Source organism: Rhinatrema bivittatum, chromosome 11 (genome assembly GCF_901001135.1).
Source record: "Rhinatrema bivittatum chromosome 11, aRhiBiv1.1, whole genome shotgun sequence".
NCBI classification, from domain to species: Eukaryota; Metazoa; Chordata; class Amphibia; order Gymnophiona; family Rhinatrematidae; genus Rhinatrema; species Rhinatrema bivittatum.
In genome coordinates this window covers 2,893,712-2,918,869 of record NC_042625.1, presented here as the reverse complement: position 1 = coordinate 2,918,869, position 25,158 = coordinate 2,893,712, and the positions used below count along the sequence as shown (strand labels likewise).

Here is a 25,158-nt window from a genome sequence, read left to right as displayed (position 1 = left end):
ATTAAAGGCCTTATTTACTAAGCATTTTTCCCATAGACACAGAATGAGAGAAAATCCTTAGTAAATCAGGCCCTTAGGATGCTAAATTAGAATGCCAGAACTATATGACTGCTAGCAATCTCTGGACATTTGCAGATATGACTATGCAAAACTAACAGTTTAAAAAGTCTATACTTGTCTAGCTATAGATAAAATATTTGAAGTAAATTAAAGTATTCCCTTGGGCAGACCCATACAGGCCCCATGATTTTCCTACGTACACCACACACTGGCCCCAAAGAATGTACATTCCTACATACCCCCAAAAACAAGTAGCTACCCATGTCTACTGATACACTCCACACAAATTGCATTAACAATGCAAGAACATGATCTTCATGCATACTCCACTGATCCTCCCCCAAAGAGTGTATCCATACATGTACCAAGTCTCCTTTAAAGCACATGCCCCACTGAACTTTCCCATGCATATAATCATTCAAGCTTGCATAAAGCCATCCATGCACAAATGGTATAATCTCACAATTTTATTCAGTCTGAATTCTGCAATGTGCCATCAAATGTTGCACTTTGCAGAAATATGTACAGCATACTGGTTATTGGTATACAGCGTCTATTCACTTACCACTTCATCAGCAAAGTCCCCATTGAAGCGCAGGGAGCTGTTGAGATTTTGGCTCTCTAAACGACTCTTGAGCTCCTGCACTTGCTTCTTCAGGATCTCCACTTCCTGCTGGTGTCCTGTTTCAATCTGTCGCAGGCGTTGCTGGATGATGTCAATATAGACTGGCATGCCGTCATCATCCAGGTGACTCCTGGTGGGCTGATCTGGGCTGGTGGCTGCCTGTTGCCTTCCAACATGGCCTTGCTGTACCCACTTGTGCTGCAAGTTCCTTAAATGAAATTGGGCAGAACCACAACTGGCTGCGGAAAGCTGTCTAGTGAGAGAGACCTTGTTCTTGCTGTCCTCTCCATTCACATAATGCCCATTGGACACAGGTGACCTCCGAGCACCAAGTTGCCCTGCAGATCTCTCAATCCCTAGTTCACCATTACACACAGCCTCTTCTTTACATTTAGCGAGGGGTAAGGCACAGAGAGAAGGCAAGTGGCTGGGCATGTTACTGCTGCTGTTGCTTTGTGAAGTCCTATTAACATCTGTTCCTACTTGGAATATGTCCACTATGCTCTCCCCCACATCAGGCCTAGTTTCAAGAGTTTGAGAAAAATCAGTGGTAGTACTACTGCCCATCATACAAGGTCTGAAACAAGGACCCTTTCCAAGTAATTCCAGCTTCACGCCATCCTCAGTTAAGTTTCTGTAGCTTTCTATATTGGCTGTTTTCACCTCCTGTTTAAAGGCAGTGAGGAGAGGAGGAGGGGGGCTGGGTTGTGGGGTGGTATAGTGATTTCCCATATCTAAACATTCCTTAGCATTTGCTACTATGTCATTTTGTATAGGTGTCTCCAAGGAGATTGTCATTATTCCTTCATCCTCAAGGACTTCCTGAGGCTGGTTACTGACATGCTTCTCCTCCAACTCCTGATTTTTCAATTGTGGGCTAGGAATACTCTGTGGAATCACTTGGAGGTTAGAAGCAGGATTCTCCATTAAAGTATCTGTAACTGCCTCCATCTCCATACAGACACCATCAACTACATTAAGTAATGTACTCCTGCTCGCCTTATTTAAAATGCCCTCCTCCTCGCCATCTTTTACTAATGCAGTCTCAGGGGCAGTGACCTTCAACAGATCCTCTAGGTTGCTGTCCTCCTTTGTGGCCTCCTGCAAAATATTTTCCATCTGGCCTTCTGCCACACCAGCAGCTACAGAGAGCTCTGCCCCCAAGGGAGCTCTACTTGGTTTCCCCAACTCCAGGCTATCTCCATTGAAGTTGTCATCCCCCAGGTTTCCTAGACTGTTTAGCTCTAGGGACCGGCGGTGCTCCTGCCACTTCTCGTTCAGGCTGGGATCGCTGCTGCGCCGGTTGGCATTTGGCAAGCTGTTGTCACAAGTTGTTAGATTGTCAAACGATCTGGTCTTTGGTAGCCTGTAAAGATGGTCAAGAAATACTCATTGAGCTTTTTTTCACTGTTTTTCTTTAGTTATGCAATACCTGCTATTCAACTGTTTCCAATCACAGTTTCTATATCTTTTTTCTCTTCATAATTTAAATGCAAAAATTTGGAGGGAAATTATTTGAAAGGAGTTCATAGACAGGCAGAGGGTACACAGTGTAAATGAAGTCCAATCGTATTCATAAGCTAGTAGGCAGAGTGTAATTTTCCTGCATGCTAGCCCAAACTATAATCTGACCCCATATACCTCTTACCCTTATAACAACTGATTTCTGAGTAACTGGTGGATCCTAGTCATACCTTCCTGCGTCCCTGAGATCTGGGAGTCACAGCAACTTCAACTACACTGTATTCTTGCTCATACTGGGATCTTGTAATAGAGAAGGCTGTTTTACCTACCAATCTGGCTTGGTTACATAGCTACCTTTGGATTCTCTGCTATCCTAAGGAGGAAAGCCCTGTCACAATACATCGAAAGATCAAATGAATTTCAGTTCTTCCTCTCTCAGACCATCATCTGATAACTTTCACACTAAACCACCCTACCCCACAGCATCGTACATTTGCCATCAACACCTTCCAGAATCTCCAAGCTGTCGATCCTTGTATCCTCTCCACTACTGTTTCATCTCTCCTTTCCTTCTGAGTCAGTTGACAAAGCACCATCATACTCTCCTCAAACTTTAGACAACTTTGCCTCTCTCCTTATCTGTCCTGTAAAGCACACCAAACCCAAGTCTTGGCTCACCCCTAGAATTCACTTCCTACTTTAGCAGAATGTTTCTGGATAAAATCTTGTGCCCATGCAGATGTCATACATTTCAAATTCATGCTGACCTCCTTCCAGTCTGCTATTGTACTTGCCAAGCAAGACTACTATGTCCACTTGGCAAACTATTTTGCATCCCAACCCTTGCCTTCTTTGCCACACTCAGTTTCCCTCCTCAAACCTCTTTTTGTGTCCCTCTCCCACTTCACTCTCTGCACAGACTAAGGAGGACTACTTCCATGATGATTCACAAAATTAGTCTTGAGTTCTCAACCAGATCACCTCTACCTCCGCTCTCCCCTTCCACTGGCCTCTGCCACTCTTTTCTCCTTTTCTGAAGTCACAATGGAAGAGAAATGCCCATCCTCCTCTAAACTCACTATCTGTTCCTCTGACTCGTTTCCCATCCAGATCCTCAGTTTTGTCTCCACTGTAGTCATCCCTTCCATCTGTCACGTCCTTAATCAAATTTTCTTCCACTGCTACTGTTTCTACTGCCATCAATATGCTGTGATCACACCACTCCTCAAAAAATCCTCACTAGATCCTACCTGTCCTACCAGCTATTGCCCCATCTCCCTCTTCCCTTTTGCTTTCAAACTACTTAATTACTTGAACGTGCTGCTCACCACCACTGTCTTGACTTTCATTCATTTCATTCTTGATCCACTCCAGTCTGGTTTTCATTTTCTACAATCCACAGAAAAAGCCCTTGCCAAAATCTCCAATTACCTATTTATGGCTAAAACCAAAGGCCTTTACTCAGTGTTTGACCTAGCTGCTGCTTTTGACATTGCTGATCACCATCTACGCATCAATACTCTGTTCTCACATGGATTTTGTGACTCTGCCCTATCTTGGTTCTCTTACCTCTCCCATCATACTTTTAGTGTTTCTTCTGTATTTGGCGGATCCTCCTCTATTGCTATCCCACTATCACAATTGGTGTGCCTCAGGGTTTTGCTCTGGGCCCTCTTCTTTTCTCTCTGTATACTAATTTCCTTGGTGCTCCAATTTCCTCCCATGGTTTTCAATAACATATTTATGCTGATTCCTAGATTTACCTCTTTATAGCAGAAATTTCATCAGGAATCCAGTAACAGATCTTAACCTGCTTGTCAGACATTGCTGCCTGGATGACCCATTGCCACCTTAAACTCATCATGGCCAAGACAGATCTCCTTTTCCTTCCCTTCAAGCTCATGTCCCCTCTTCTTCCTTTCTCTATTTATTTGGATAACACTTTAATACTCCCAGTCCCCTTGGCCTGTAAGCCTTAGCATCATCTTCAACAACTCTTCTCTCTCCTTCTCCACACATATCCAAAACAATGCTGTTTCTTTCTCTATCAACAACCAAACCTTGTCCCCTTTTCCTCAAGATCAATAACAACCAACCATTAAGGGAACTCCCCAATGTGTGGTGATGTGCGGTGGCTACGTCTAAGACAACCACTGTGTGATTGTCTCAATGAGTAGTTCCCGTGATTATTCTTCAAATGCTTTATTATTTTGTTTTTTCTTTTTTCTTTCATGTGCTTAGTTAATATCCTCTCCCTGGCAGATAGCCCGACCCTCCCTAAGCGTTTCGGCTTTTCCGTTGGTACTTATCCATTTCCTTTTCTCCCAAACGGAGTCCTGTCACTTCTGTGTAGTCGGAGCCGCCTGCCCGACATCGGCCACGTTTCAGCAGTTGTCTGCCTGCTTCAGGGACCTCGGGAGGATTTTTCTTTCAATTCACCGTATGGTTTCAAAATTACTAAAGCACATATGAATTCTCTTTAAAAATCATTTGCGTGTTGAAAGAAAAATCCTCCCGAGGTCCCTGAAGCAGGCAGACAACTGCTGAAACGTGGCCGATGTGGGGCAGGCGGCTCCGACCACACAGAAGTGACAGGACTCCGTTTGGGAGCAAAGGAAACAGATAAGTACCAACGGAAAAGCCGAAACGCTTAGGGAGGGTCGGGCTATCCACCAGGGAGAGGATATTAACTAAGCACATGAAAGAAAAAAACAAAAAATATATAAACAAAATAATAAAGCCTTTGAAGAATAAACACGGGAGCTACTCATTGAGACAATCACACAGTGGTTGTCCTAGACGTAGCCAAGGCACATCACCACACATCGGGGAGTTCCCTTAATGGTTGGTTGCTATTGTTTCTTTCTCTATAGCATCACCAAAATCCCTCCCTTCCTTTCTGAACACACAACCAGAACCCTTTATCCACTCTCTCATCACTTAAGACTATTGCAACCTGCTCCTCACAGATCTCCCAGTGGGTCATCTCTCTCCATTACAATCTATCCAAAATTCAGCTGCGTGACTTATACAGTGACTTTGGCAAAAGATAACCCCTCCTCTCAAGTCACTAGATTGGCTCTCTATCCATTCTTTTAAACAGTTGAAACCTTAACTTTGCAGTTACTCACTACCTCTCTTTTCATCTCTCTCTAAACCCCTCCCCTCTTAGGTTCCGCTCATCAGGCAAGTCATTCCTATCTATGCCCTCCCCCTCTACCACCAATTTGTGCGCTTCCTGAGCTGTTGCATCATGCTCCTCTCTCTTGAGATATTTAAATCCCACCTAAACATCCACCTTTTTGAGGCTACTTTTAAAATCTTACCTCCTGATTGCTCTACTTATAGACTCATTAACTTTTAACCATTGTTTTAAATAAATGAAATTCCACAAATCTTTTGCCTTTTATGTTTGTTTTGCTTAAATTGTATGCTCTACTGAGCTATGTTTTTTACAGCAGTGTGTATTTCGAGTAGCGCTATATTAGTGTTAAATAATAGTAGTAGTAATATCGCATTTGAATATTCCAAGACAAAAATTCCTTTAAAATCAGAAGAAAAATGTCATTATAAAAGACCAGAACACAATTAACAAATCTTGATCTTCCAGCAACACAGTATAGCATGAGCACTGTTAAATCCATAAACATTTAACACACTAAAAGAATTGAATAAAGTTAAATTATACTTACCTGATAATTTATTTTCCTTGAAGACTGCAAGACCAGTCATTATATTTGGGATTTTCCTCCTACACACAGCAGACAACATTAGTAGCCTACTGCTAAAGCACTAGGACTATTAGAAAGCCTCTTTATACCCTATTTTTTAAATATATACTATGGGATGCAGGAACCCATTCTGAGCGAGGCACAAATGTAAGACAAAGGGGGAAAGTCGACAGTTACTCAGCACTGCATGGTGCTGAGGAAATTATCTTTGAAAGTGAGTTAGAGCATCCCACAGAGAGGTTCCAATAAAAGCAAAAGTAGTCCATGTGACTATAAGTAAAGAATCACCTAAGCTAAAGGATTCCAAATTATCCCTATCAACTGAAAAACAGGTTGCTAATACAAACAAAAAGCACTTTGAAATGTCTGCATGCCAATGCCAGAAGTCTAAGAAGTGAGATGTGTATAGCAGTGATGATGAGATAGACATAATTGGCATCTCAGAAACCTGGTGGAAGGAGGATAACCAATGGAACAGTGCTATATCAGGGTACAAATTATATTGCAATGATAGAGAGGATCAATTTGGTAGAATCTATATGGGTAGAAATCCTATGTATATTGGGCAATAGTATAGTGATAGGGGGTATACTACCATCCATCTACCCAAAATGATCATAAGAACATGCCATACTGGGTCAGACCAAGGGTTCATCAAGCCCATCTTTCTGTTTCCAACAGTGGCCAATCCAGGCTATAAGTACCTGGCAAGTACCCAAAAACTAAGTCTATCCCATGCTACTGATCCTAGTAATAGCAGTGGCTATTTTCTAAGTCAACTTGATTAACAGCATATATAGAAACATAGAAATGACAGCAGAAGACGACCAAACGGCCCATCCAGTCTGCCCAGCAAGTTTCGCACTTCTTTTTTCTTCTCATACTTATCTGTTACTCTTGGCTCTTAGTAAACTTTTGGTTCTATTTCCCTTACATCCCCACCATTAATGTAGAGAGCAGTGTTGGAACTGCTTCTAAGAGAAATATCTAGCTTAATTAGTTAGGGTCAGTAACCGCCACAATAAGCAAGCTACACCCATGCTTATTTGTTTACCCAGACTATGTAATTCAGTCCTTGTTGGTTGTTGTCTGTATATAGATCCACTTTTCTTCATCCCCCCTGCTGTTGAAGCAGAGAGTTATGCTGGATATGCGTGAAGTATCAGTCTTTCTCCCCTGCCGTTGAAGCAGAGAGCTATGCTGGATATGCGTGAAGTATCAGTCTTTCTCCCCTGCCGTTGAAGCAGAGAGCTATGCTGGATATGCATTGAAAGTGAAGTATCAGGCTTATTTGGTGTGGGGTAGTAACGGCCGTAACAAGCAAGCTATGCCCCGCTTTTTTGTGAATGCAAATCCTTTTTTCCACATTTCCTCTTGCCGTTGAAGCTTAGAGCAATGTTGGAGTCGCATTAACCGTATGTTTATTGAATAAGGGTATTATCTCCAGGTAGTAGCCATCATTCCCGCGAGCCACCCACTCTTCATTCACGTCCTCTAGACTTTATGGATCCACAGTGTTTATCCCACGCCACTTTGAAGTCCTTCACAGTTCTGGTCTTCACCACTTCCTCCGGAAGGGCATTCCAGGCATCCACCACCCTCTCCGTGAAGAAATACTTCCTGACATTGGCTCTGAGTCTTCTTCCCTGGAGCTTCAAATCGTGACCCCTGGTTCTCTTAATTTTCTTTCCGACGGAAAAGGTTTGTCGTTGTCTTTGGATCATTAAAACCTTTCAAGTATCTGAAAGTCTGTATCATATCACCTCTGCTCATCTTTCCTCCAGGGTGTACATATTTAGATTCTTCAATCTCTCCTCATAAGTCATTTGATGAAGACCCGCCACCTTTTTGGTCGTTCTTCTCTGGACCGCCTCCATCTTGTCTCTGTCTCTTTGGAGATACGGTCTCCAGAACCGAACACAGTACTCCAGGTGAGGCCTCACCAAGGACCTGTACAACGGGATAATCACTTCCCTTTTCTTACTCGATATTCCTCTCTTTATGCAGCCCAGCATTCTTCTGGCATTAGCTATCGCCTTGTCACATTGTTTCGCCAGCTTCAGATCATTAGACACTATCACCCCAAGGTCTCTCTCCTGCTCCGTGCACATCAGTCTTCCCCCCCCACCCATCGAATACAGTTCATTCGGATTTCCACTCCCCATATGCATGACTCTGCACTTCTTGGCATTGAATCTCAGCTGCCATATCTTCGACCACTCTTCCAGCTTCCTTAAATCCCATCTCATTCTCTCCACTCCTTCCGGCATGTCCACTCTGTTGCAGATCTTAGTGTCATCCGCAAAAAGACAAGCCTTACCTTCTATCCCGTCCGCAATGTCGCTCACAAAGATATTGAACACCGATCCTTGCGGTACAGCGCTTAAAACCGCTCTCTTCTGTCCGTCAACCAGTTTGCAATCCAGGCCACCATCTCAGCACTCACTCCTAAGCTTCTCATTTTATTCACCAGTCTCCTGTGCGGGACCGTATCAAAAGCTTTGCTGAAATCCAAGTAGATGACATCGAGTGCTCTTCCTTGATCCAATTCCTTGGTTACCCAGTCAAAAAAAATCAATCAGATTTGTTTGACAGGATCTTCCCCTGGTGAATCCATGCTGCCTCTGGTCCAGCAATTCTCCCGACTGTAGATAGTTCACTATTCTCTCTTTCAACAGTGACTCCATAACTTTTCCCACCACCGAAATGAGGCTAACTGGTCTGTAGTTACCAGCCTCTTCCCTGTTCCCACTCTTGTGAAGCGGGACCACAACCACTCTTCTCCAATCACTCGGCACCACTCTCGTTTCTAGGGATCTATTGAACAGGTCACACAGCAGACCCGCCAGCACATCTCTGAGCTCCCTCAGTATCGTGGGATGAACTTCATCAGGCCCCATGGCTTTGTCCACTTTCAGTTTCCCCAGCTCTTCCCATACATTCTCTAATGTAAATGGAGTTACATCTCCTCCACTCCCCTCCAGTTTCTTGTTAACTAGCGATGGTCCTTCTCTAGGGTCCTCTTTAGTGAACACAGAACTGAAGTATTCGTTTCATATTTCTGCCATTTCTTTGTCAGATTGACAAACTAAAGAGTAGCAAATCACCTGGACCGGATGGTATGCATCCTAGGGTTCTGAAGGAACTCAAAAATGAAATTTCTGATCTATTAGTTAAAATTTGTAACCTATCATTAAAATCATCCATTGTACCTGAAGACTGGAGGGTGGCCAATGTAACCCCAATATTTTAAAAAGGCTCCAGGGGCGATCCGGGTAATTATAGACCAGTGAGCCTGACTTCAGTGCCGGGAAAAATAGTGGAAACTATTCTCAAGATCAAAATTGTAGAGCATATAGAAAGACATGATTTAATGGGACACATTCAACATGGATTTACCCAAGGGAAGTCTTGCCTAACAAATCTGCTTCATTTTTTTGAAGGGGTTAATAAACATGTGGATAAAGGTGAACCTGTAGATGTAGTGTATTTGGATTTTCAGAAGGCGTTTGACAAAGTCCCTCATGAGAGGCTTCTACGAAAACTAAAAAGTCATGAGATAGGAGGTGATGTCCTTTCGTGGATTACAAACTGGTTAAAAGACAGGAAACAGAGAGTAGGATTAAATGGTCAATATTCTCAGTGGAAAAGGGTAAACAGTGGAGTACCTCAGGGATCTGTATTGGGACCGGTGCTTTTCAATATATATATAAATGATCTGGAAAGGAATACGACGAGTGAGGTTATCAAATTTGCAGATGATACAAAATTATTCAGAGTAGTTAAATCACAGGCAGACTGTGATACATTACAGGAGGACCTTGCAAGACTGGAAGATTGGGCATCCAAATGGCAGATTAAATTTAATGTGGACAAGTGCAAGGTGATGCACATAGGGAAAAATAACCCTTGCTGTAGTTACACGATGTTAGGTTCCATGTTAGGAGCTACCACCCAGGAAAAAGATCTAGGCATCATAGTGGATAATACTTTAAAATCGTCGGCTCAGTGTGCTGCAGCAGTCAAAAAAGCAAATAGAATGTTAGGAATTATTAGGAAGGGAATGGTTAATAGAACGGAAAATGTCATAATGCCTCTGTATCGCTCCATGGTGAGACCGCACCTTGAATACTGTGTACAATTCTGGTCGCCGCATCTCAAAAAAGATATAGTTGCGATGGAGAAGGTACAGAGAAGGGCAACCAAAATGATAAAGGGCATGGAACAGCTCCCCTATGAGGAAAGGCTGAAGAGGTTAGGGCTGTTCAGCTTGGAGAAGACACGGCTGAGGGGGGATATGATAGAGGTCTTTAAGATCATGAGAGGTCTTGAACGAGTAGATGTGACTCGGTTATTTACACTTTCGAATAATAGAAGGACTAGGGGGCATTCCATGAAGTTAGCAAGTAACACATTTAAGACTAATCGGAGAAAATTCTTTTTCACTCAACGCACAATAAAGCTCTGGAATTTGTTGCCAGAGAAGGTAGTTAGTGCAGTTAGTGTAGCTGGGTTCAAAAAAGGTTTGGATAAGTTCTTGGAGGAGAAGTCCATTAATGGCTATTTAATCAAGTTTACTTAGGGAATAGCCACTGCAATTAATTGCATCAGTAGCATGGGTTCTTCTTAGTGTTTGGGTAATTGCCAGGTTTTTGTGGCCTGGTTTTTGGCCTCTGTTGGAAACAGGATGCTGGGCTTGATGGACCCTTGGTCTGACCCAGCATGGCAATTTCTTATGTTCATTGATCCTTTCCACCTTTCAATTTCACTATACCACTTTGAACTTTTCTCTTTTCACTGATGTATCTGAAAAATGTTTTCTCCTCCAAGAACTTATCCAAACCTTTTTTAAACCCAGCTACACTAACTGCACTAACCACAAATTCCAGAGTTTAATTGTGCGTTGAGTGAAAAACAACTTTCTCCGATTAGTTTTAAATCTGCCTCATGCAGTGACCCCTAGTCCTTCTATTATCCAAAAGAGTAAATAACCGATTCATATTTACCCATTCTAGACATCTCATGATTTTAAACACCTCTATCATATCCCCCCTCAGCCGTCTCTTCTCCAAGCTGAACAGTCCTAACCTCTTTAGTCTTTCCTCATAGGGTAGCTGTTTATGACATTTTCCGTTTTATCACCATTTCCTTCCTAATAATTCCTAACATTCTGTTTGCTTTTTTGACTGTTGCAGCACACTGAGCCGACGATTTCAATGTTAGTATCCACTATGGCGCCTAGATCTCTTTCTTGGGTTGTAGCTCCTAATATGGAACCTAACATCGTGTAACTATAGCATGTTTTTTTTCCCTCTATATGAATCACCTTGCACTTATCCACATTTAATTTCATCTGCCATTTTGATGCCCAATTTTCCAGTCTCACAAGATCCTCCTCCAATTTATCACAATCCGCTTGTGATCTACTTACTCTGAATAATTTTGAATCATCTGCAAATTTGATTAAATCGCTCATCGTATTCCTTTCCGGATTATTTATAAATATATTGAAAAGCATGGGTCCCAGTACAGATCCCTAAGGCTCTCCCACTGTCCACCCCACTGAGAAAATTGTCCATTTAATCCTACTCTCTGTTTCCTGTCTTTTAACCAGTTTCTAATCCACAAAAGGACATCGCCATCTATCCCATGACTTTTTACTTTTCCAAGAAGCCTCTCATGAGGAACTTTGGCAATTGTCTTCTGAAAATCCAAATACACTACATCTACTGATTCACCTTTATCTACATCTTTATTAACCCCTTAAAAAAAGTGAAGTAGATTTGAGAGGCAAGACTTGCCTTGGGTAAAGCCATACTGACTTTATTCCATTAAACCATGCCCTTTCTATATGTTCTGTGAATTTGATCTTTAGAACATGTTCCACTATTTTCCTTGGCACTGAAGTTAAGCTGACCTGTAGTTTCCTGGATCGCCCCTGGAGCCCTTTTTAAAGATCGGGGTTACATTAGCACCCTCCAGTCTTCAGCTACAATGGATGATTTTAATGATAGGTTATAAATTTTTACTAATAGATCTGAAATTTCATTTTTTAGTTCCTTCAGGACCCTGGGTTGTATACCATCCGGTCCAAGTGATTTACTACTCTTCAGTTTGTCAATCAGGCCTACCAGATCTTCTAGGTTTACCGTGACTTGGTTCAGTCCATTTGAATCATTACCCATGAAAACCTTCTCTGGAATGGATCTCCCCAACATCATCTTCAGTAAACATCGAAGCAAAGAAATTGTTTAATCTTTCCGCAATGGCCTTATCTTCTCTAAGTGCTCCTTTAACCCCTCAATCAACTAACAGTCCAACTGACTCCCTTGCAGGCTGCTTCGGATATATTTTAAAAAGTTTTTACTGTGAGTTTTTGCCTCTACGGCCAACTTTTTTCAAATTCTCTCTTAGACTGTCTTATCAATGTCTTACATTTATCTTGCCAATGCTTTATCCTATTTTTTTCTGCTGGATCCTTCTTCCAATTTTTGAATGAAGATCTTTTGGCTAAAATAGCCTCTTTCACCTCACCTTTTAACCAAGCCGGTAATCGTTTTGCCCTTCTTCCATCTATCTTAATGTGTGGAATACATCTGGACTGTGCTTCTAGAATGTTTTTTTCTAAACTATGTCCATACTTCTTAACTTTTTTTCTAACTATTTTTCTCATTTTATCAAAGTTTCCCTTTTGAAAGTTTAGCACTAGAGCTGTGGATTTGCTTTCTGTCCCCTTCCAATCATTAATTCAAATTTGATCATATTATGATCACTATTGCCAAGCGGCCCCACCACCGTTACCTCGCTCACCAAATCCTGTGCTCCACTGAGAATTAGATGTAAAATTGCTCCCTCTCTCTTCAGTTCCTGAACCAATTGCTCCATAAAACTGTCTAGGAACTTTATCCCTCTAGCATGCCCTGATGTTACATTTACCCCAGTCAATATTAGGGTAATTGAAATCTCCTATTATTACTGTACTACCAGTTTAGTTAGCTTCCTAATTTCTCTTAGCATTTCACTGTCTGTCTCACCACCTTGGCCAGGTGGACAGTAGTATACTCCTAACACTATACTGTTCCCCAACACAATGGATTTCTACCCATAAAGATTTGATTGTGCATTTAATCTCATGTAGGATCTTTATCCTGTTGGACTCTATGCCATCCCGGACATAAAGCGCCACCCCACCTCCCAGACATAAAGCGCCACCCCACCTCCCTTATGTCACTGTGATATAATTTGTACCCCGGTATAGCACTGTCCCATTGGTTATCCTCCTTCCACCATGTCCCTGAGATGCCAATTAAGTCTATGTCATCATTCACTTTTATATATTCTAATTCTCCCATCTTACTACTTAGACTTCTGGCATTATTTATTTATTTGTTTGTTTGTTTTTATATATCGGTGTTTGATTTACACATCACATTGGTTTACATGTAGCTTGAAGGTACAAGAGGAAAGGTGTTTCCTTTTGCCAGGTATAAAAAAACAGTAAAAAGAAGTAAAATGAGGTCATAGTGGTAACATGAGCAACAAACAAGGCTAATATTGGCAATATTGGCAGTGGCAGTATTGGCATTAGCATACCAACATTTCAAAGTGTGGTTTTGTTTGTATTTTCATTCTGCTTTTTAATTGATAGGGATAAATTGATATTTTGTTTTTTAGCTCTTTTCATTACAGGCACTTGAACTACTTTTCTTACTATTGGAACCTCACTGTTGGGATGCCCTAATTCTAATGCATCATTAGCATTCTTTGAAGATATCTCCCTCCGAACCATGCGCTGCTGAGTGACTGTCGGCTTTCCCCTTTGTTCTAGTTTAAAAGCTGCTCTATCTCCTTTCTAAAGGTTAGTACCAGTAGTCTAGTTCCACCCTGGTTAAGGTGGAGCTCAACTCTTCGGAAAAGAATTCCCCTTGCTCAAAAGGTTCCCCAGTTCTTTACAAAACTGAATCCCTCTTCCTTGCACCATCGTCTCATCCACACATTGAGACTCTGGAGATCTGTCTGCCTCTGGGGACCTGCACGTGGAAAGGAAAATTAGTTCTTACTTGTTAATTTTCGTTCCTGTAGTACCACGGATCTGTCCAGACCGTGGGGTTGAGCCTCCTGTCCAGCAGATGGAGACAGACCAAAACTGAAAGGGGTATCCTATATGAGGACAGAGCCTACCCTGCAGCCCTTCAGGATAACAGTTGTCAAAGCAGAAAACCCAGTAAAGAGATCAAGCAAGTAAACACGACTCAAAAAAGAGTAACCGACAAAACCATTATGAACAATTCTGAACAAAGAATGGACTCTGTGTAATAGTGCTCTTGCATATCATTGGACATCATATAGATGCTTCCGGTGTCCTCAACATAATGACAGGTGTTCTACAGAAAGAACTTCGAGCGGACGGTAGAAAAGCCGGAAGGGTGTCTGGACTGATCTGTGGTACTACAGGAACGAAAATTAACAGGTAAGAACTAATTTTCCTTTCCCTGTACGTACCCGGATCAGTCCAGACTGTGGGATGTACCAGAGCTTCCCTAAACCGGGTGGGACAGAGACAGTCCCGCTCGAAGCACCTGCCGCCCTAAAGAACCAAAAAACGGGGCATGTAGGTCTAGACGATAATGCCGAGCAAAAGTATGCAGAGATGTCCAAGTAGTGGCCCTGCAAATTTCTTGCGGAGAGACAGACTGACTCTCCACCCACGAAGTAGCCTGAGAACGCAAAGAGTGAGCTTTCAGGCCCTCAGGAACAGACCGGCCTCGACAAATGTAGGCCGAGGCAATCGCTTCTTTCAGCCACCGAGCAATAGTAGCCCGAGAAGCCTGTTTTCCTTTATTTGGACCACTCCAAAGGACAAAAAGATGATCTGAGAGTCTAAACTCATTAGTGACTTGGAGATAACGGAGTAACACCCGTTTCATATCAAGCCGGCGAAGATCGACCCCATCGGGACCCACGACATCCTCCACCGAGAATGCCAGAAGCTCCACCGACTGATTAACATGGAAGGAAGAAACGACCTTCGGCAGAAAGGAAGGAACCGAAAATCGCAGAATAGGCTCCCGACAGGACAAAGCTTGAATCTCCGAAACCCGACAAGCGGAAGAAATAGAAACCAAGAAAATCGCCTTAAGCGTAAGGTCCTTAAGCGTAGCCCGCCGGAGAGGTTTCAATGGAGCCACACTTGGACCGGATGGTATACAACTAAATTGAGATTCCAGGACGGACATGTAGGTCGGACGGGGGGGGGTCTCAAGTGTTTGGTGCCCTTCAAAAATCGAGCAACGTCCGGGTGAGATGCTAAAGGGTGTCCTTCTACCCGACCAAGAAGAGAACAGAGAGCGGACATTTGGACGCCCAGCAAATTGAAAGACAGACCCTTGGAGAGGCCCTTTTGAAGGAAGGAAAGGACCACAGCTACTGGTGCCGAAAGCACCGAGACACCCAAGTCAGTACAGACATTCTCAAAAACCTTCCAAATGCGAACATATGCTAACGAAGTAGATGGCTTACGTGCCCGCAGAAGGGCGGTAATCACCTCTTCCTTGTAGCCTTTACGCCTTATCTGCTGCCGTTCAAAAGCCAGGCCGCTAGACAAAAGCAATCCGCCTGGTCAAAAAATATGGGACCCTGCCGTAGAAGACGAGGCAGGTGGCCGAGACGCAGAGGGCCGTCCGACGCCAGATTGACCAGATCCTGCGGGGCCATTCAGGAGCTACTAGAATGACTGGCCCCTCGTGGAGTTCTATTCTTTGGAGGACTTTCCCCACAAGAGGCCACGGAGGAAACACATAAAGGAGGACATTCGATGGCCACGGTAGAGCGAGAGCATCCACTCCCTCCGAACAGTGCTCCCTCCACCGGCTGAAGAACCTGTTGGCTTTGGAGTTGGCCAGAGTCGCCATGAGGTCCAGGTGCGGAGGACCCCACCGTTTGGTGATCAAGGTCATGGCTTCATCCAAGAGCTCCCACTTTCCTGGATCGAGACGCTGGCGACTGAGGAAATCGGCCTGCACATTCTCCTTGCCTGCTATGTGGGAGGCCGCTAGACAATCCAGAGGCCCTTCTGCCCAGGTGAGATCCGACTGGCCTCCAGAGCCACTAAGCAACTCCACGTGCCCCCCTGCCGATTGATGTAAGCTACCGTCGTGGAGTTGTCGGAGAGGACCCTTACTGCCTTGCCTCAGAGCAGAGGTAAAAACTCCTGAAGAGCTAGGCGTACTGCCCTGGCTTCCAGCCGATTGATGTGCCAGCGTGCCTGGACCGGGGACCAATAACAGAGTGGTCTGAGACTGGCAGACTGCCCTCCAGCCGGTGAGACTGGAATCCGTGGTGACTATAATCCTCTGTGGAGACCGAAGAGGCATTCCCTTCAGAAGGTGCGGAGGCGAAAGCCCCCACTGTATGTCGGCGATGGTAGAGGCTGAAAGCGGGAGAACCGTTTGGAACTGTTCCAACACCGGTTGCCATCGGGATAGCAATGCTCTCTGTAATGGGCACATATTTATTTATTTAGAGCTTTTTTATACCGACTTTCTTGATACAAATCAAATCAACTCGGTTTACAGAACAAAGATCTTAACAATAACAATAAACAGTAAACTATAACCAGAGGAAGTAAAAGTTACAATAAAACAAGGGAATACAACTTGTCCCCTGGGCTTTTGCGCATATTTATTTATTTATTTATAGATTCTTATATACCGCGGTACGTATAGTTCTACATCACCTCGGTTCACAGTGAACAATAACTTAGCAACAGGCTTTACATATAACAGTTCTACAGAAAACAATAGTAGTAACAAATTTTACATATAACAGTAAATATATTATGTAATCAGTCAAATAAACAAGTTTTATATAAATAACAAATACAGGAGGCCAATATATAACTCCAGTAAATACAATTACCGAATGAAGGTTTCAACGCAAACCTATTAAAGGGCCGGATTCTAACGTTAAGTTCTAGTCAAATCCACAGGTTCGCATAAGGAAGGAGGTGAAAAGGAGTAGAAGTGTGATGGGCTGAGAGCAACAGGCTAGTGGAAAAAAGAAGTATGTAGCGCAGAGTTGGTATCAAAGTAGTTCTGTGAGGAGAAGGACACAATAAGAACATGGTGTAATTGAGCAATTATACAGAAAACTGATTCATAAGATATTTATTGATCATTGATAGAAAGCTTGTTCAAACAACCATGTTTTGAGATTTTTTTTGAAGGTTTTGTGGCAGGACTCAAGACGTAAGTCCAAAGGCATATTGTTCCAAAGGCATATGCCCAAAAGCCCAGGGGACAAGGTCGATGGTGGAGGCCATAGTTTCCAGGACCTGGAGGTAGTCCCATGCCATCGGGAGTGGGAGCAAGATCAAGTGTGTACCTGGTCGACGAGCTTGGATGCTCGAGCAGGGGGCAGAAACACCTTTGCGACCAGAGTATCGAAACTCGCCCCCAGAAATTCCAACACCTGGGAAGGCTGGAGATGGCTCTTGTGGAAGTTTACTATCCACCCGAGAGAGGTAAGGAGAGCTAAGACCCAACTGACCACCCGTTTGCAGAGGGCTTCCAATTTGGCTCATAGTAGCCAGTCGTCCAGATAAGGATGGACTAGGACTCCTTCCTGCCAGAGGGCCACCGCCACTACCACCATGAAGGTGCGCGGCAGGTGGCAAGACCGAAGGGAAGCGCCCGGAACGGAAAATGCTGACCCAGAACGTGAAAGCGGAGATACTTCTGGTGATTGGGGCAGATTGGGATATGTAAGTACGTCTCTGTTAAGTCGAAAGAGGCCAAGTATTCGCCGGGATGAACAGCTGCTATGACCGCCCTCAGGGTCTCCATATGGAAATGGGGTACCCTGAGGGCTCGGTTGACCCTTTTGAGATCCAAGATCGGGCGAAAGGAATCTTCTTTCTTTGGTACAACAAAGTAGATGGAATACTGGCCAGCGCCAATCTCCGCCTCTGGGACAATGGCTCCCAGCTGCTGAAGCCTGGCAAGGGTTAAAGCCACCACGTCTCCCTTCAGACGGCCGCATGGAGAGACCACATAGAGGTCCGGCAGGTCTCGAGAAAACTCTAAAGCGTAACCGTCTCGGATAATCTCAAGGACCCACTGGTCCGACGTGATCTTGACCCATTCCTCGAAAAATAGGGAGAGATGGCTCCCTAGGCTGGGGACAGAGGAATGGGTTGACTGGATCTCATTGGGTAGCGGACTTTGGGGTGGTACGCTGGGGGGCCCCGTCACGAAAGGGCCGATGACCGCGAAAAGGCTGAGACCAAGACTGAGCCCGCGAAGGATAACCCTGCGAAGAAGCACCATGCCCCCGAGTCGCATAACGATGGTGGCCCCGGAAACAGGACCGAGAAGGCACAAAAGCTCGAGCCTGTTTCGGCCGGTCCTCCGGCAGCTTGTGAACCTTGTTCTCATCCAAGGAATTAATGAGCTGCTCAAGGTCCTCGCCAAAAAGCAACTTACCTTTAAAAGGCAGAGTGCCCAACCGCACCTTTGACGCCGGGTCCGCCGACCAATTGCGTAACCAGAGGTGTCGTCTGGTGGAAACCGCCGAGGCCATAGCCTTCACCTGGACGCAGAGAACATCGTACAGAGCGTCTGCCCCATACGCAATAACACCTTCCAGCCTTTCAGCCTGCTCAACCTCTTCAGGGGGAAGGTCCTGGGTGCCGAGTAATTGCTGAACCAACCTAAGGCCGGCCCGTTGCATGAGACTGCTGCAAATAGTCGCCCGAACTCCCAACACCAGTACCTCGAAGATACGCTTAAGGTGGAATTCGAGTTTGCGATCCTGTGCATCCTTCAGGGCCGTAGCCCCCACCACCGGAATAGTGGTGTGCTTGGTCACAGCGGAGACTGAGGAATCCACCGTGGGCACCTTTAACAGCTCCAGGCAGTCCTCCGGGAGCGGGTAAAGCTTGTCCAAGGTTCTCCTGAAGCGGAGCCCCGCCTCGGGAGCTTCCCATTCCCGGAGGAGTAACAATTTAAGCATGGGGTGAAACGGAAAGGCAAAAGCTGGGGCCCGGAGACCCGCCAGGACCGGATCCATGTGCTTAGGTAGAGCCGCCGTAAGAGTATCCACCGGGATACCCTCAACGCTTAACTCCTGTAGGACGAAAGAAATGATGGGTTCCAACTCCTCCTTCTGAAATAAACGGAGAACCCGGGGATCATCCCCTTCCAGAGGCGGAAGCATCCCCGCTAAATCCCCCGTCGGATCTTGCTCCGAGGTTCCCAACTGCGCCGGAGGGTCCGGACAGGGAGGGGCCCCAGGGACCACCCTTACCCGGACATTCCCCTGCAGATCCAGAGCCGTAGGGGTGATCGGAGGGTCCAACCGCGGAAGCTTGGCCGGCGGGAGACCTGGGGAAGGGTCCTCCTCCTGCAAGCTGGCCAAGTAAGATTTGTGCAAATTCCAAAGAAAAATGAGGCCTAGACTTGCCCAGGGGTGGGGGGTGTCAAGGACCATGTCCTGAGGTCGCACGGGGCTCAAATCAGGGGGGGGGGGGGGGGAACAAAAAATTTCCTCCGCCCCTGCGACGAGCAGCACTGAATCGGGAGCTGCTAAAACACCCAAAATGGCCGCCGTTCCCGCAGTTTGCCAACTCGGGAACGGCCTGACCATGCTTCTAGAGCAGCGACCCCGGGCTGGATTTTGCTGCGCTACCTGGGAGGGGCCTTCCCCACCCGGTAGGCATTTCGAACACAACCCCTCACGTGAAAATTGCGTCGAGAGTTCCCCACAGGCTAGGCAGCAGTGTGATCGCGGCATTATCAGTGAAGAAAGCTGCGATCACCAAGAAAATCAGTTGATTGGGCTTCCCCTCGCTGCCGGGAGGAATGGAGGCAGAGGACTGAACCCTGCACGCTCCTGGCTGAACACCTGGCTGCCGGCTAATGAGGTAAAAGGACTGTGCTAGAGGGAAGCTGAAAATCTAACAGTACCTCTGTTTTTATGTCTTTTTTTTGCCAAGACCAGAAAAAAAGGGTGTGTGTGTGTGTGTGTGCCCTAAAGGCACTGACAGGAGAGAAATCTCCTGAATACTTTAAAGGCAGCCAGGTGAGGGGGGAGTGACTGGACCACCAGTTTCACCCTCTTAGGAGCACCGGGAATAGGGGCTTAGGCTATGCTACCAGAAAAAGAACACAAGGGGCCAAGTCCCCCTAAGCCCCCCAAGAGCCTGGAGGCAGCGCTGTCTCCAAAGGATAATAAACAGTGTCAATTCCTGGGGTTTTTTTGTTTGTTTTGTTTTTTTTTTTTACTAAAACCCAGAGAGTACTTGCTTGATCCTCAAAGGACGTATATACTGGCTCCCAGTAAACTTCCGGATCATGCATAAATCTCTCACAATCATTCATAAAAATATCCACCATCAAACCCCGCTTGACCTGTCTCATCCTCTCAGACTGCACTCGACAGCCAGGCCTTTAAGGGATGCTTACAAGGGATCTTTACACGTTCCTACAATCAAATTAGTGCACCACGCAAACATCAGAGACCGGTCATTTTCTACCGCAGGCCCTTCCATGTGGAACGCCATGCCTCCGGACCTCAGACTGGAGACTTGTCTAACAACTTTTAAAAAGAAACTAAAGACATGGCTGTTCAGCCAAGCCTTCCCCACTACAAACTCCATTGCCTGATCTAGAACTGTACACCACACATCTCTGTAAACAAAACTCTCCAAATTTTCATGCATAATATTCATTAGAGAGAGGTTGGCCCCTTGCCCCCTCTTCTGTATATAGTATTTATTCTATTTTATTTCACTTTATTTATATATTTATTGCTCCGTTCACCCCCTCTTTATTTTCCTACTCCAAGTTAAGGCTTCCTTGTTATAATGTAACTGTATGCTCCGTATCTCTTGTTGTTTGGTTAATTGTATATTCTGCTTAGTTCATTGTAAACCGAATTGATTTGATTTGTATCAAGAAAGTCGGTATATAAAAGCCTTAATAAATAAAATAAAAAAATAAAAATATACAAGGATCAGGTCAAAGTGGGGGTTAGCATAGGAATGAGGGAGGTCAGTGTCTAGTCAGGGTAAGCCTGCTTAAAGAGCAATGTCTTTAATTTCTTTTTTAATTTAGTGGTACATGTATTCCATGCATTAAGAAAGTTGGAAGGAAGGCAAAATGATTAGCAGCATGCTTAAAAGGTGAATTGAAAGAGGTTATTTTAGCCAAAAAAACATCCTTCAAAAATTGGAAGGATCCATCTGAAGAAAATAAGAAAAAGCATTGGCATTGTCAAGTTAAGTGTAAAAGATTAATAAGACAGCTAAGAGAGAATTTGAAATGAAGTTGGCCATAGACACAAAATCTCATAATAAAACCTTTTTTAAATATATCAGAAGCAGGAAACCTGTGAGGGAGTTAGTTGGATTGTTAGATCACAGAGGGGGTTAAAGGGGCTCTTAGGGAAGATAAGATCATTGCAGAAAGACTAAATTAATATTTTTCTTCTATGTTTACTAATGAGGATGTTAGGAAGATACCAGTTCCGGAAATGATTTTCAAAGGTGATGAATCAGATGAACTGAATCAATCACTGTGAAACTAAGAAGATGTAGTAGGCAGATAGACAAATTAAAGAGTAGTAAATCACCTGGACCAGATAGTATGCATCCCAGAGTTCTGAAGGAACTAAAAAATGAAATTTCAGATCGATTAGTTAAAATTTGTAACCTATTATTAAAATCACCCATTGTACCTGAAGACTGGAGGGTGGCTTATGTAATCCCAATATTTATAAAGGGCTCCAGGGGCAATCTGAGAAACAATAGACCAGTGAGCCTGACTTCAGTGCCAGGAAAATTAGTGGAAACAATTCTAAAGGTAAAAAATCATAGAGCATATAGAAAGACATGGTTTAATGGAACACAGTCAACATGGATTTACCCAAGGGAAGTCTTGCCTCACAAATCTGCTTCATTTTTTGAAGGGGTTATTAAATATGTGGTTTAAAGTGAACCGGCAGATGTAGTGTATTTGGAATTTCAGAAGGCATATGACAAAGTCCTTCATGAGAAGCTTCTAAGAAAACTAAGAAGTCATGGCACAGGAGGTGATGTCCTTTCATGAATTACAAACTGGTTAAAAGACAGGAAATAGAGTAGGATTCAATGGTTAATTTTCTCAATGGAAAAGGGTAAACAGTGGCATGCCTCAAGGATCTGTACTTGGACTGTAGCTTTTCAATATATTTATAAATGATCAGGGAAGGAATACGATGAGTGAACTAGTAATCAAATTTGCAGATGATAAAAAATTATTCAGAGTAGTTAAATCACAAGCTGATTGCGATAAATAGCAGGAGGACCTTGCAAGATTAGACAGGACATCCAAATGACAGGTGAAATTTATTGTGGACAAATGCAAGGTGATGAATATAGGGAAAAATAACCCATGCTGTAGTTACACGATGTTATGTTCCATATTAGGATCTCCCACCCAGGAAAAAGATCTAGGCGTCATAGTAAATAATACTTTGAAATATTCGAGTAAGTGTGCTGTGGCAGTGAAAAAATCAAAAAGAATGTTAGGAATTAGGAAGGGAATAGTGAATAAAACGAAAAATGTCATAATGCCTCTGTATTGCTCCATGGTGAGACCACACCTTGAGTACTATGTACAATTCTGGTCGCCGCATCTCAAAAAATATATAGCTGCCCTGGAGAAGGTCGACCAAAGTGATAAAGAAGATGGAATGGCTCCCCTATGAAGAAAGGCTAAAGAGTTTAGAGCTGTTCATCTTGGAGAAGAGATGGCTGAGTGAGGATATGATAGAGGTCTAGAATGGGTAAATGGGTATCTGTTATTTACTCTTTCGGATAACAGGACGACTAGGGGGCAACTCCATGAAGTTAGCAAGTAGCACATTTAAAACAAATCTGAGAAAATTCTCTCTCACTCAACACAAAATTAAGCTCTGGAATTTGTTGCAGAGGATAAGGTTAGTGCAGTTAGTGTAGATGGGTTTAAAAAAGGTTTGGGGAAGTTCTTGGAGAAGAAGTCCATTAACTGCTATTAATCAAGATAACTTAGGGAATAGCCACTGCTATTACTAGCATTAATATCATGTGATCTACTTAATGTTTGGGTATTTGCCAGGTACTTATTACCTGGATTGGCCACTGTTGGAAACAGGATGCTGGAGTTGATGGACCCTTGTTCTGAACCAGTACAGCAACTTCTTATGTTCTTATGATATGGACAGAAAGAGGACGTGCTTCACATGATGCCTTTAGTCCTTCTAGACCTGCGTGTCCTTGTCTACCTGGGCACCATCCTGACTGGTCTAGGGATCTTCAAGGAAAGTAAATTATCAGGTAAGTATAATTTTACCTTCCTTATCCTCCTGTTAGACCAGTCATTACGTTTGGGAGTTACAAAACCTTCCCTTTACTGGGGGTGGGAGAAGAAATGGCTGATTTACCAATCCTTGCCCCCAAAGGCAGAACTGACAGTGGATGTGACCAATAGTGTTTAAAGAAGATGCGAGGATGACCATGCCACTGCCTTGTCTGATTCTTCTGAAGAGGCTGAGGTACCTCTGTCTGGGACCAAGCTTGTACCTTTGTAGAGTGAGCCCAGAGAAATTCAGGTATTTGTTATCCTGTTAAAGGATGGTGACCTTAAGAGGCCACTTGCCCCTTCTTGGTTACCGGATATCAAAAACAGCTCATCTGTTCCTTTATAATGATAAATGTGTCAGGAGAAAGCAGAGTTGCTTACCTATAATAGGTGTTCTCAGAGGACAGTACATGGGTGACATCATCAGATGGAGCCCTATACCATGCATCCACGCAGGGTCCCTCTCCAGTCTCTTATTCTGCAGAGCTGCAGCATCGTGTTTGGTGAGCACTAATCTTGGCCTGTTTTAGAAAACGTTCTTTCGTTCCTTTTCATGTTTTTTTCAACGTTCGATGCCAGGTCTCTCTCGGTCCATCCCCAATAGCATTCCTAATCAGGGTTTTTGTTGTTTATTTGTAAGTTTCTTTTTGCGGTCGATTCCCTGCAGTGGTGGTACTTTGGTGTTCGCCTGCCACCATCGATTTTTATTTTGCGTCCCTTTTATTTATCCCATCATAGCCACATCTGGTTTCCAGCGATGCCCCAGGACCAAGTCCATTACGGACCCCCATGATACATGTGTTCTCTGCCTGGGGGCATTGTATGACATCTGGGATTGCCGCTTATGCGCACAGAGGACCCCAAAGGGACGTCATCTTTGGCTCAACAAGTTGGAACTCTTCGGGTTGAGCAAGACCAGGCCATTGGCATCGATGGACCCCATGTCATTGGCAGATAGGGACAACCAGAGACCGACCACCATTGAGCTCCACCAGGCTGAGGATGTTGGGTTTCTCGTCATCAGCCTCAGCACCAGAGAAGGACCGGGCCAAGCATCAAGGGAAGCCGAAGAAGCTTCGGCATTTGTCCTGTCGGTGCACGGTGCTAGGTTCGGGGATGCACCAGTACATGCTGTGATGGCCCCAAAACAACCCAGCGGCAAGGACAGCCAGTCCTCCATCAGTGCCAGGGATCCACAACGGTCTCCACTGGTTCTGATGCCAGTCACCAATCTGCCTCGTGGCTCTGAAGAGGATCTGGCCACTCCTCCTTCCTCCCAGTAGGTGTTACCAATGGCAATGTTCGAGGAGAAGCTGGAGCATCAAGTCCAACTGGTGGTGGAACGGGCGAGGCAGAGAAATACTGAAGGACTGCAGGTGGCACTCTCGGTTATGTAGCAGTGCCCAAAGTTTTGTTCTCTAACTCCATCTGCTGGTAGGAATGAATAAATCCCGCTTGACTGGACTGGTCTGTATATATTCAGGAACTGCTAATTAACTTGTGCACAGCAAAATGTTTGGTGTCATATACTTACTGCTGGGTTAGCTCTTGAACTGCAGGGACTACTGATCTACCTTTGCACTGCCTGAATTTGGCAACTTTCAAAGGGGTAGCATATTATTGGCCTTTTGTGCACGTACAGCAAGGTTACAGCTATTACTGTTGTGTCCCAGATACATCATGTGGAGTTGATTAGCACTCCAAATCATTGCTGTCCCAACTGTGGGTATCCTCACAGCAGACCCAAAAGAATATCAGATAGCATGGTTTTTTTTGTTTTGTTTTTACACAAAAAATTCAACCTTACTCACCTTCTCCCAAGAACCCCCACCTGCGAGACAGACAGACAGACAAGGCTTCTACTTACTTCTGTTGCTTTGCTAAGGAGAGGGAGAGAGGT

The 25,158-nt window shown here is 44.3% G+C and overlaps 1 protein-coding gene across 9 annotated transcripts in view; it reads right to left on the bottom strand.

Annotated features, from left to right (window-relative positions):
* Positions 1-25,158, bottom strand: part of MTMR3 (myotubularin related protein 3) — a 334,346-nt gene that overhangs the window by 7,908 nt on the left and 301,280 nt on the right. For all 9 annotated transcript variants that reach the window (XM_029619464.1, XM_029619465.1, XM_029619469.1 and 6 more), the window contains one exon: positions 626-2,051. In XM_029619464.1, the coding sequence (XP_029475324.1) occupies positions 626-2,051 (1,426 nt within the window). The remainder of the gene's footprint in view (positions 1-625; positions 2,052-25,158) is intronic.